The sequence below is a fragment of the Elgaria multicarinata genome, chromosome 3 (assembly GCF_023053635.1).
Source record: "Elgaria multicarinata webbii isolate HBS135686 ecotype San Diego chromosome 3, rElgMul1.1.pri, whole genome shotgun sequence".
Taxonomy (NCBI): Eukaryota; Metazoa; Chordata; class Lepidosauria; order Squamata; family Anguidae; genus Elgaria; species Elgaria multicarinata.
In genome coordinates, this window is record NC_086173.1 from 16,295,657 (window position 1) to 16,306,193 (window position 10,537).

The 10,537-nt window shown below is 48.5% G+C and overlaps 1 protein-coding gene across 1 annotated transcript; it reads left to right on the top strand.

Annotated features, from left to right (window-relative positions):
* The first annotated feature begins 222 nt into the window (after positions 1-222).
* DUSP9 (dual specificity phosphatase 9) lies at positions 223-10,537 on the top strand. Its single transcript, XM_063119375.1, has 3 exons — positions 223-1,036; positions 4,352-4,774; positions 7,889-10,537. Exons 1-3 carry the CDS (start codon positions 679-681, stop codon positions 8,185-8,187), a joined length of 1,080 nt encoding a protein of 359 aa, XP_062975445.1. The 5' UTR covers positions 223-678; the 3' UTR covers positions 8,188-10,537.

The window sequence follows — 10,537 nt, forward strand, 5'->3', positions numbered from 1 at the left end:
AGAGCCCTGCCAGCGACTCCAAGGGCAGCCACGACACGAGGCTTGTTTCGGGGAAGCAAAGCTGGCTGGATTTACATGGCGAAAGGGCCATTCCTTGGATAGTGGCACTGTGTCAGCCACACCAGAGAGCGATATCAAGAGCAAGGCAGGCCAAGATCCTGAGCAGAGAGTCCGGGAAGCAACAACAAGCCATTTGGGGGAGTTCTCCGTAGGATCCCCTGTCTCGCGAGACAACTCCAGAATCCAGTTGCCACTTCATACCCTCCTCTCTGGTTTTGAGAGGCTGCAAACAGTTCCTCTCACGGCAAGGAGACAGAAGGATGACTTCCACGCCCGGAGTAACGCCCCACGGTGCCCTCCTCTTAGCTTTCTAGCGAACGCGGTTTTGTTGCAATGGATAGGGCGAGACCTTGTGTGTCAGCAACGTGATGTAGACCTTCCTCCAGCGCAGAGGTAACTGTAGTCCTGAGTTTGAAACCACCTCCTGAACTTTGGGAAAGTTTCAGCTACAGTCTCCCTCAGCCGGCACTGGAAGAGCAGAGACAAGCAAAGGAGGACGTGTCACTTCTGGTGTATGCCCGTTGCATTGCTGTGACTAGGGAAATTCAGATGGTGCTCTGAGTTCTTGTCAGGCTTTGTGTGTGGATTCTGGCCAGCTGGAACGTGGCTTGTAGCCACATGGAAGACCTGGGCAAGTCCACGTCATGGCTGCAGGCCGAGCTGGCCTCCCCTTCTCCGTGCCTGCATATTCTTGACTGCCGAAGCCGGGAGCTCTACGATTCGTCCCACGTGGAGCGAGCGCTGAGTGTGGCCCTTCCGGGATTGCTTCTACGGCGTCTCCGTAAGGGGAATCTTTCAGTCCGGTCCTTATTGCCTGGGCCCCCGCAGGGCCTCAGGGATAACATTGTATTGCTGTATGACGAGGGGACGCTTCAGCTCCCCCGACGAGGGAATCCGGAAGAGGATGAAGCGTCAGTGCTGGTGACATTGCTGCAGAAGCTACGGGAGGAAGGTTGTCCAGCCTACTACCTGCAAGGTAGGTGTGCGGGGGAGCAGGATTTGTGGAGGGAGAGAACTCAGAGGCTACCCTACCTATTGCAACCTTCTGGATCACCTCTTCTCTGGTGGAGCAGGGAGAAGTCAGAGGCCAGAGCCAAGAATATGGTTGCCAGATTGCAAGCCGGAGATGGCCTCTTTTAACTTTTTCAATTTGCTGCTGAAGCGGGAGATGAGGCAACCACAGTTTCAACTGTGCCTCTCCGTCCTCGGATGTGCTCCCTCCCTAGCTGGTCTGCCGAGCGGGGAGTGCAGGTGGGCAACAGGAAGGGGGCAGATTAGAGGACCAGGCTCGGAAAATTGGGCTGCAGCTTCTCTCAGTTTAGTGGTGGATTGAAAAGCAAAGTGGGACTCTGTGTAGTGGGCTAGGGTAGCCTATGGTTTGGCTTGTCTCATCTCATTTCCTGCATTAAGCAGGGGGTTGGACTTGATGGCCTTATAGGCCCGTTCCAACTCTACTATTCTATGATTCTATGATCTTCTTTCCTGGCCACCTGAGCCAGCAAAGTTGCCCTAAGTCGGCCTTTCCCAAACCAAGCCCTCCAGAGACACTGGATTACAGCTCCCATCATCCCAAGCCATGATAGCCATCTTAGTCCAACCCCTCTGGAGAGCAGCAGATTGGGGAAGGCTGCCTGAGAACATTAAATCAAGCCTGCCCCAGTGCAAGTAGTGAATCTCTGGGGTCCCGGGCACAAGACTTCTCCAGACCCGCTCCTCAAATTCGAGAGTGTCAACCGATGGCCCTTGTGACACTTCCTGCATGCAAATGATATTCTTTGCCACGGAGCCGTTTCCCCTCTCCAAAGCTGGAAGGGGCAGCCAAGGAGAAAGGAGAACTGCAGTGGAAGAGATCGATTCATTGCGCTGGGGTGGCAGCAGCTGCTTTCAAACTACGAGTGTTTGCTTTTCTTTTCGTTTTTTTAAAATTTGGCCTTGCTTCTGTAACGTTAAGGGCTGCTTGAAGTACAACAATGCAGCAAGCGGAGCTTTCTCTCAACATCTTTGCCTGCTGCTTGCTTGTCTCCTGACCCCTAAAGGCCTAGGAAGGAGCTCTGCCAAGGTTGCAGGGAGCGGGGTGGGGGAATTGACAACCAATTCAGGCCTTCCCTGGGAAACATCTCTGGCAGCTGTAGAAGCTTATAAAGCTAGTTTTTGCATAACTTGCAGCTGTTAAGAGCACAAGAACAAGCCAGGTGTGGTTGGTTTCCCCCTTGATCAGTTGGCAGTCTTAATGATGGACTCCAGTGGCCTCCAAGCCATGAGAGAGCGCCATTCTGGCCTTCACTGTAGTTCATATGAAGCCCCTGATTCTATCCTCATGCCTTGCAGGGAGGGAGGCAGGCAGGACAAGTCAGACTCTGTGCTCCTTTCCAGGAGATCCCTGCTGCCCAGTTCTGGCAAGCATTCACCAACCTGGACTACAACTCCCAGAATTCCTGGTCAGCTGAGCCATTTGCCCATGCAAGCTAGGAATCCTGGGTGTTGTAGCCCGACACATCTGGAAGGCACCAGATTGGGGACGGCTGCTTTAGATTTCATTGGTTGGTTGCAGGGTTGAAATCTGGAAATTCAGGGCCAAATGCTTTGCAATACACCATTCTGTATAACCTTGACACAATAAAGTAGCCCCTCAGCTGCAGGTGGTTGCCATCTTTGAGCAAAGCATGGGCTAGGGTGGACAGAGGATGGGGCTCCTGCACCTTGAATAGCTGTGTCTGTGAGGAAACTTCAGTCCATTGGCTGGGAAGGATGGGTTCTGTAGTCCAACACCTCTGGAGGGCATCAGGTTGGGGAAGGCTCTCCTAGCTGCTTGTGTTCCCCTCCTTTCAATTCCAGAACACTGAAGACTAGAAACTTGAGCTTTAATAACGTTGAAAATAGGAGCTACAAAAGCTGTAGTTATGTAACCCATGATAAACTGCTATGTAGATTTCTAGGCAGTAGCCTGTAGGAGGGCTTCATGTGCTGGGGGGTGGGGGTGGACCGACTCACTTCTGAGCACTTCTAATATTAACGGTGCAAAGAAGATTCACTGTGGAGGGATCCCTTCCTCTTGACTCGGAGCCTGGCAAAGTCCATGCGGACGTTTTGAATTGTTTATGACCTCTTCCGTCTGTGTTCCTACACACTGGGCATTTCTGTGGTGTGTTTGAACAGAAATTCAACAGGGGTTGCCTTTCGGCCATGGAGATACAGCGAGAGGCAGTTTCTCCCTGTCATGAACTGGAAAGCTGCTGTCAAGAAGAAAGGCTCCTTCTTGACGGAAAAACCAACAGCTGGGTCGGAACCACCTCTTGGTCCACTTTTTTACTCTTCTGTTGCTGGGGTTAAGAGGTTGGTATAAGGTTGCCAGGTGCCCTGAGGCTCAGAACTATAGGACTGGCATCAAAGTTCGGCACGGTTGGGCACTTGCCGGGGGCGCCCCCCCAGCGGGGGCCCACTGACAGATTCCCCCTGGAGTTGTTGCTTCTCTTCTTCACCATTGCAGCTAGCTTGTTCACATGCCTCTCACTCTGGTGAGAAGGAGGAGCAGCAGATGCTCTCTGCCAGTCACACAAGCAAATGGTAGCAAAGATGAAGAAAAGGAGGCGGAGCAGCAAGAGCTGGTGACTGTGGCGGTGAAAAGGTAGACTCACCAAGTGAGGGGGGGCATTAATAGTGTTTTGCACAAGCACCACCAAAAAATCTGGAGCTGATTTAAGGAATGGTACTTTATATGCCAGGAGAAGTAGTTTGGTGAGATGGGGTGGAGATGATGCCTCGTGGGCCAGGGGAAAACCCTAGATGCAACTTGTGTGCAGGATTCAGCATTTTGGGAATATACACTTTCTTTTCTTTTTTAAAAAGCAAGTTTCTAGGCCTTATGGTTGTAAAGTTACATTTGAAAGTGTGTGGGCAATGCCTCCCAAAACCTCAGAAGCCAGAAGAATGGCCAAATGAGGCTTCCGGGGCATAGGTACAGCACTTTGTTGCCCTATATAGCTTCTTGACCCCTCCCTGTGACTAGCAAAACCAGAATAAATTCTGCAAAATAATGATTGCAGAAGAAATTGTCCCATTTAAAAAGAAATCAAGGACTTCCAACTGGAATGATTCATACAGGTCACAGAATGCGTCTTTTCTCAATACAGAATTTGACTTCCCTGGGAGCAGAATACTAAAGTATGTGGCTACATGGGTGGAGAGGTAGGGGATATATTCCCTGTGACAAGGTTTGGGAACCCTTGATGTCAGCACTGTAACCTTGCCTCTAACACCGACTGGTTTTCTCTCGGTTTTGTGCTTCCTGCAGGAGGCTTCCATAAATTCCAGGCCGAATGGCCGCACCTTTGCGAGACCAACCTAGATGCAGCCAGTGCCAGTAGTTCGCCTGGACCCCCGGCGGCTCCCGTCGTGGGCCTGGGTGGCCTGAGTCTCAGCTCGGACTGCTCAGATGCTGAGTCAGAGCCCTTGAGTAGCGGCATGGAGTCTGAAGGGGCGAGCCCCCCCTCCTTCCCTGTACAGATCCTACCCAACCTCTACCTGGGCAGCGCCCGTGACTCGGCCAACATGGACACTCTAGCCAAGCTGGGCATCCATTACATCCTCAACGTCACACCCAACCTGCCCAACCTCTTTGAGAAGAATGGCGACTTCCACTACAAGCAAATCCCCATCTCGGACCACTGGAGCCAGAATCTCTCCCAGTTCTTCCCCGAGGCCATCGAGTTCATTGGTGAGTCATGGGGAAATGGGCAACAATGCCCCCTTCCTGGCTACATGTGCGGATTTTTTCCTGTGGCGATCATATGCTGAAGAAGTAATAGGAGTTGGCTTTCAGCACATTTTTAATGGGGTGCATATTTTCCCAATTGAAAATTCACATCCCGCCCAATAGGTGAAAGCGTGAAAATGCATTTTAGAGTGGGGAAAATGTGCATGCGTGCCTATGTGCAAGTGTGAATGCGAATGCAATTTTGGAAACTGAGAAATTTTTGAATATGAATGCAATTTGGGAAACGGAGAAAAATTTCCCAAGAATTGTGTTCTTGCTTGCATTTGCGTTTGGGGTTGCAAATGGGACGTATTCACATGATTTGCACAACAATACAACTGGCTGATACATGCTGAGGTAGGTTGGAAGGGTAGTCCATTGTTCCAGCCACATGTCACCAACTAATTTGGTTGTCCTAACTGGTCTTGCAAGTCCTTTGTCATTAGGAAATGACAACTGTTCTCTTTCTTTATGTCCCAGACCTGCAACCTTCCTTTAAATCAAGGCCAAAATGGACAATGTTTTAATTATGTGTCTAGCATCTATGTCCTTTTTTATTTTTACTCTAGACTCCTAAACTGGATTGGAACCCTAGCATGGGACGGTGGCGGAGCCTAATGAATAGAAAACACAGCTCCTAGGCAGACATCGAAAGAAATGTCTGTTCTGGCCCTCAGAGTCATGCAGAACTAAGCTTCTTCCTAATTACCATCTAATTTCCCCTTTTCAGTTTCCATTCAGTAGGATCAGGTATGTAGACAGGCACCTGGTCCAGTGATCTTCAGGGTGAACATACAGTCGTATAATCTTGAGTCCCATGCAGAACCTGATCCTTTGGTATCAACTAGGGCTGCAATTGGCTAGAGGAATCAATTTTAAAAATCTTTTGCTCACTAAAAAGAAAATGTGCCTCTAATTAATTCAGGCACATTATCTGTTTAAAATGATCAAACTATTTTTAACCCAAGTGTTTACAAAAACTGTAGCTGGTACCATCAACGTAGGAGAGGTATTCCCCGCCTCCCTGTGTTCAAAAGAGGCGATGTGTTGCAAAATAAACATACCCTTCGGAATGTGAGTGGGCCAGTCATTAAACAACAGGCCTGGCTTTGCTTGGCCAATGAAATTTCCACAAAGGAAATCCTTCTTCTTATGCTTCTAGGGGTCAGCTGACCACCATGAGGTGTAGGGATAGCAAATCTAAAATCGCACGCAAGCCTGCACTTAAGGGATAGAATCCAACTAAAATCCTACTAAGGGTAGACCCATTGAAAGTTAGTTACTACTAACTTAAGTCCCATTCATTTCAATGGGTCTCTTCTAAGTAGGATTTTAGTTGCATTCTACCCAAGAACTCTCGACTAAAAGGTGCAAAAACACAATCTAGATGTGGGGTTGGATCCAGGATCTGTCTCCCGTCCAAAGTTTGTGGAAGGTTCCTCCACCCAATGTTGAGGGTCCTTCCTCACCCCACACATACCACAGCTCACCCCATTCAGCAGGGTCTTCTGGCTCTGTGTGGCATTTTCAGGGGCCTGGAGGAGCTGCCGTCGGAAGGAGGGGGAAGGGAAGTCTACTTCCGTCAGCAGTGTTGATCCAGCTTGAATCTGGCTGTAATCCATATTAGTTTACTCCCCTTCCCCAATTTCTGTGGTGCTCTACTTCTGTGGTGGTGTCTGGAAATTGTCACCCAGGCACATGATTGCATCCACTCAGTCACCTGCCCAGCAATGGATGCATGACACAATCTTTTCTTGGAATCTAAGTGATGAATGGCACCTTCTTTTCTTATTTCTATGATGTGATGCTTCTGTAAATCTGCTGCTCACGTGGCAGCAAAACCACCCTGCCAGTGCAGAGTAAGTTTTGGCACCGTGAGGCTCAGCAGCCAAATGGCGGCTAAGTAGGGCGTCCAGTGGTCCAGGAGCAAGTGCCCTCCGCAACTCCCTGCCTTTGTCCCATGGCTGCAACGTTCTGTGCTTTCTTGAACTTCTTATCCTGGTCATCTAATGGCAACGTGTATGTTTTTTTCTTCTCTTCAGCAGTGTTCAGTTCTCCCTTGTGCTGCCCACTTCCTTTTTGCCCCCAGACTTCCAAATTCTTTGCGAGCCTGAATTCTGGAACTGTAGCCAGAAAAAAACCCATTTGCATACGTTCTCTGAGCCTAGATTTTATATTTCTTTGGCAGAGTTTGAAATACTTTGTCACAGTGCGTGCAGTTCCCAGTCAAACAAATCTCTGCCTTTTCCTCTTTCATATTTGGAAAACTCAAAGTCCCATTTTATCAGGATCAGACAAGTTTCAACCTCTTCCATTCCCTTTTATCAAGGTTGTATCCATCTGGGTTCCTACCCAGCAGGATTATAGATCTGTGAAAACAGCAACCCAAATTCTGCCCAAAGAAAAGATGGATTCTGTGACTTGTATAAATTAAGTAAATGAAGCACATCTGCATTTTTTTTCTTATTTTGCACAGATTTCTTATTATTTGAAATCCTGTTTAGCCCCAATCTGGCTACTAAAATTTCACTGGCATTGACCATATAATTTAGTGTGAGAGCCAGTGTGGTGTAGTGGTTAGAGTGCTGGACTGGGACTTAGGAGAACCGAATTTTAGTCGCAATTCAGCCATGAAATTCACTGGGTGACTTTGGGCCAATCACTGACTCTCAGCTGAATCTAGCTCACAAGGTTGTTGTGAGGATAAAATAGAGAGGAGGACTGTGTAAGCTGCCCTTAGGTCCTTGCAAAAGGAAAACCCGCCATGAGCGAGAAAAGAGATGATGGTGGTGATGATGAGTATACATTCAAGTCATAAGGACTAGAAACTTGCTTCTTTTTTAAAAGAAGTGATAGCTGGGATTTTCAGGTAACTGATTTCTGCACTTGTGAAGCTCACGATACACATAGTCTTGCCCTTAACGTGAACTTTCCATCCACCCCTTGTCCTTTCCCCCAACCCTCTGCCTCCATTCTCCTGCCCTCCTTTTCTTCCATATCCCAACCTTACACCAGCCAGTTTGCAGGACAGCAAATATAATTCACCCTTTCTTTAAAAAAAAAAAATCTCTGCAGATGAGGCCCTGTCTCGGAACTGTGGCATCCTGGTTCACTGCTTGGCAGGGATCAGCCGCTCAGTCACCGTCACCGTCGCCTACCTCATGCAGAAGCTCAACCTGTCCCTCAATGACGCGTACGACCTGGTGAAGCGAAAGAAGTCCAACATCTCGCCCAACTTCAACTTCATGGGGCAGCTGCTGGACTTTGAAAAGTCGCTGGGGCTCAGCCGGGGCAGCCAGCGCCCTGCTGCGGGCCAGACCTGCTTCTTCACCTCGCCGACTGACGACGGTGTCTTCGAGTTGGACCCCACGTAGTAGGAGGGACCAAAGGGTGCTGCCGGCTTCCTGTCCTCCTCCTGCTGCTCCTTGGTTCTCTATCTGCCTGCCCTGGTGGCAGAGCCCTTTGGGACCAACAGAATACCTCATGCCAGAGAGGGAGGCGCCTCCTTCGGAACCAACTGCCACTTCCAGAGAAGGTTCATGCTGCCGTTTTGTGTTCTCTGAGGCGTCAACAGCAAGGCGGCGTACCCAAGCCATCTTGCAGCTAGGTTGACAGGGCCATACCCATAACCAAAGACCCTTCTCTGCCTCCCTCTGCTCAAGAGTCCTGTACAGATAGAGCTTGCCCATTTTTTCTGGACTCTGCTCTTTCTGGAGTGTTTTTGATCTGGGCCTACAGCATGTCGAGCAGTGATCCAGATTGCCCGGTTTAAATGGGAAGGTTTGGAATGGGCTGTGTCAGGGCTGGAACCTGCCATTTGCTAATGGGGCCCATCTTAGGTAGAACACATGTTTCCCCCCTCCCCCTCTCCATTCTACAGCCATAATTTTAGAAACGAAGTCGAAGTTTTAAAGCTCCCCTGTGAGGATCCTCCCAACGTAAGACTTCTGGCTCTAGAGTTACGTCCTTCAATTTCAGAAAGTGGTGCAGAACTTCTGAATGAACAAAGGGGTCTTTGAAAACAAGGCCAGGTTGGAATCCTTTACTTTGAGAGGAGAGAGGTTACCCAGCTGTCTGTCTTTTCGATGGTGTTAGAGCCCAGGTTGAACCACAGAATCAAAACAATGTCACAGCGAATAGATACCCTGAGACTCTAGAATTGCCTTAAGGAGCGGTGTCTCTGCCAGGCCAGGTGGTACCAGAAACTGTAGAAGAAGGATGGCAAATCTACACCCTTTTCTCTTAGGCATTGGACCTCTGGTTCTGGGAATTAATCCCACCAGGAACCACCCCAAGAACGTGGGGCACCTGAGAAACCTTCAGTGCTTTGTGCCAGGTCAGGAATCTACAGCTCTGGATGTAGGCTCAAAAGCTTGTAAGATGATGACCATACCTCATCCATCAGCCCTACAATGCTGGATGCCCACCCAATCCCCAAAACAGCCCACCTGCAGTTCACCCAGCTATTAAAGGAAAGCAAAGGGGAAATGTCTGTGGGGTTGGAAACTTTGGAGCAGATTTGCATGAGGGAGCCAGCTGGGAGGCCAAAAGATGAGCAGGAAGGAGAGTTATTGGTTGCTGCACAGAGGTGGAGAAAGCAGAGCAGCTCTTTGTTCATGTGTGTCTTTGTACAAATTTTGAATGTGTGTTTGTGTGTGCCTTAATGCCTGCATATGTGCGTACGAGGCAGTGTTCTGCATAATGCCTGCATACAAGGCTTAATTTGTGCCCAGGTTTATGTCCAGATCTTTAGGCCTGGAACTCGATTTCAGTACCAGGGCTCAGTCCAGGGACACTGGAAGTAATAACAGAGAAGACAGCACCTCTGAGCATGTGCAGAAAACAATCAGAGAAATAATAAGTAAATGTACTGTGGGGTGAGTTCCCTGCCCCACCAAAACACCACAGCCTGCCTCCCACCATGCATCTGCAACTGAGGAACAGAGTTTCTGGGTTAGAGGTTATGACTTCTAAGTAAGCTTGAACCTTGGCACTAATTTCTTTCTTTCATCCTTTTAACTAAGGCTGCAATCCTATACACAGTTACCCAGGACTAGTCTCATTGAACTTAATGAGGCTTACTTCTGAACTGACATGTCTAGGATTGCACCGTAACTTAACCGCTGCCTGTATGTAAGTCAGAAAACAGATGGTGTTTAAAATATGTGCAAGTCTGACACTCTCAGTTGAAGGCTGTTACCCCTATTAAACTGTGGGTCTTCTGGGCTGTGTCTATGCAGCAATTCCATAGGAGTGCAGAAAAGGCACAGAATGTGGTATTGCCTGCGAAATTCAGCTTCTAGTGAATCTTTCATTCTTTTTTTCTTTTCTTTAAGCAACTTTCTAGGCCTTTTGGCCTAGGGCAACGCTTGCAGAAATAATCTCAAGCAGCTGCTGAATAAGATTTCAAAGGACAGGGCTTCAGTGCTCTGTATAGTTTCTGGCCTCTCCCTATGATTAGTTGAACCAGAATAAATTATGCAAAACAATCAAAAATTGCAAAACGTTATGCAAAATTTGAACAATTATGCAAATTTCCTCAACTAGCACAGTGTGTGTGGGTTGCAGAATTAAGCTTTGCTTGAAATTTAGATTGCCTGGACACTATTTTATTTTTGTACAGGTGGCACACAACCCTGATACCTGTATATGCAAATGCAGGTTTGTCAGTTGGAGCTATGGATTTCTTCTTTATGGCAGCTGGGGAAGGGTTGTTCTTTAAAA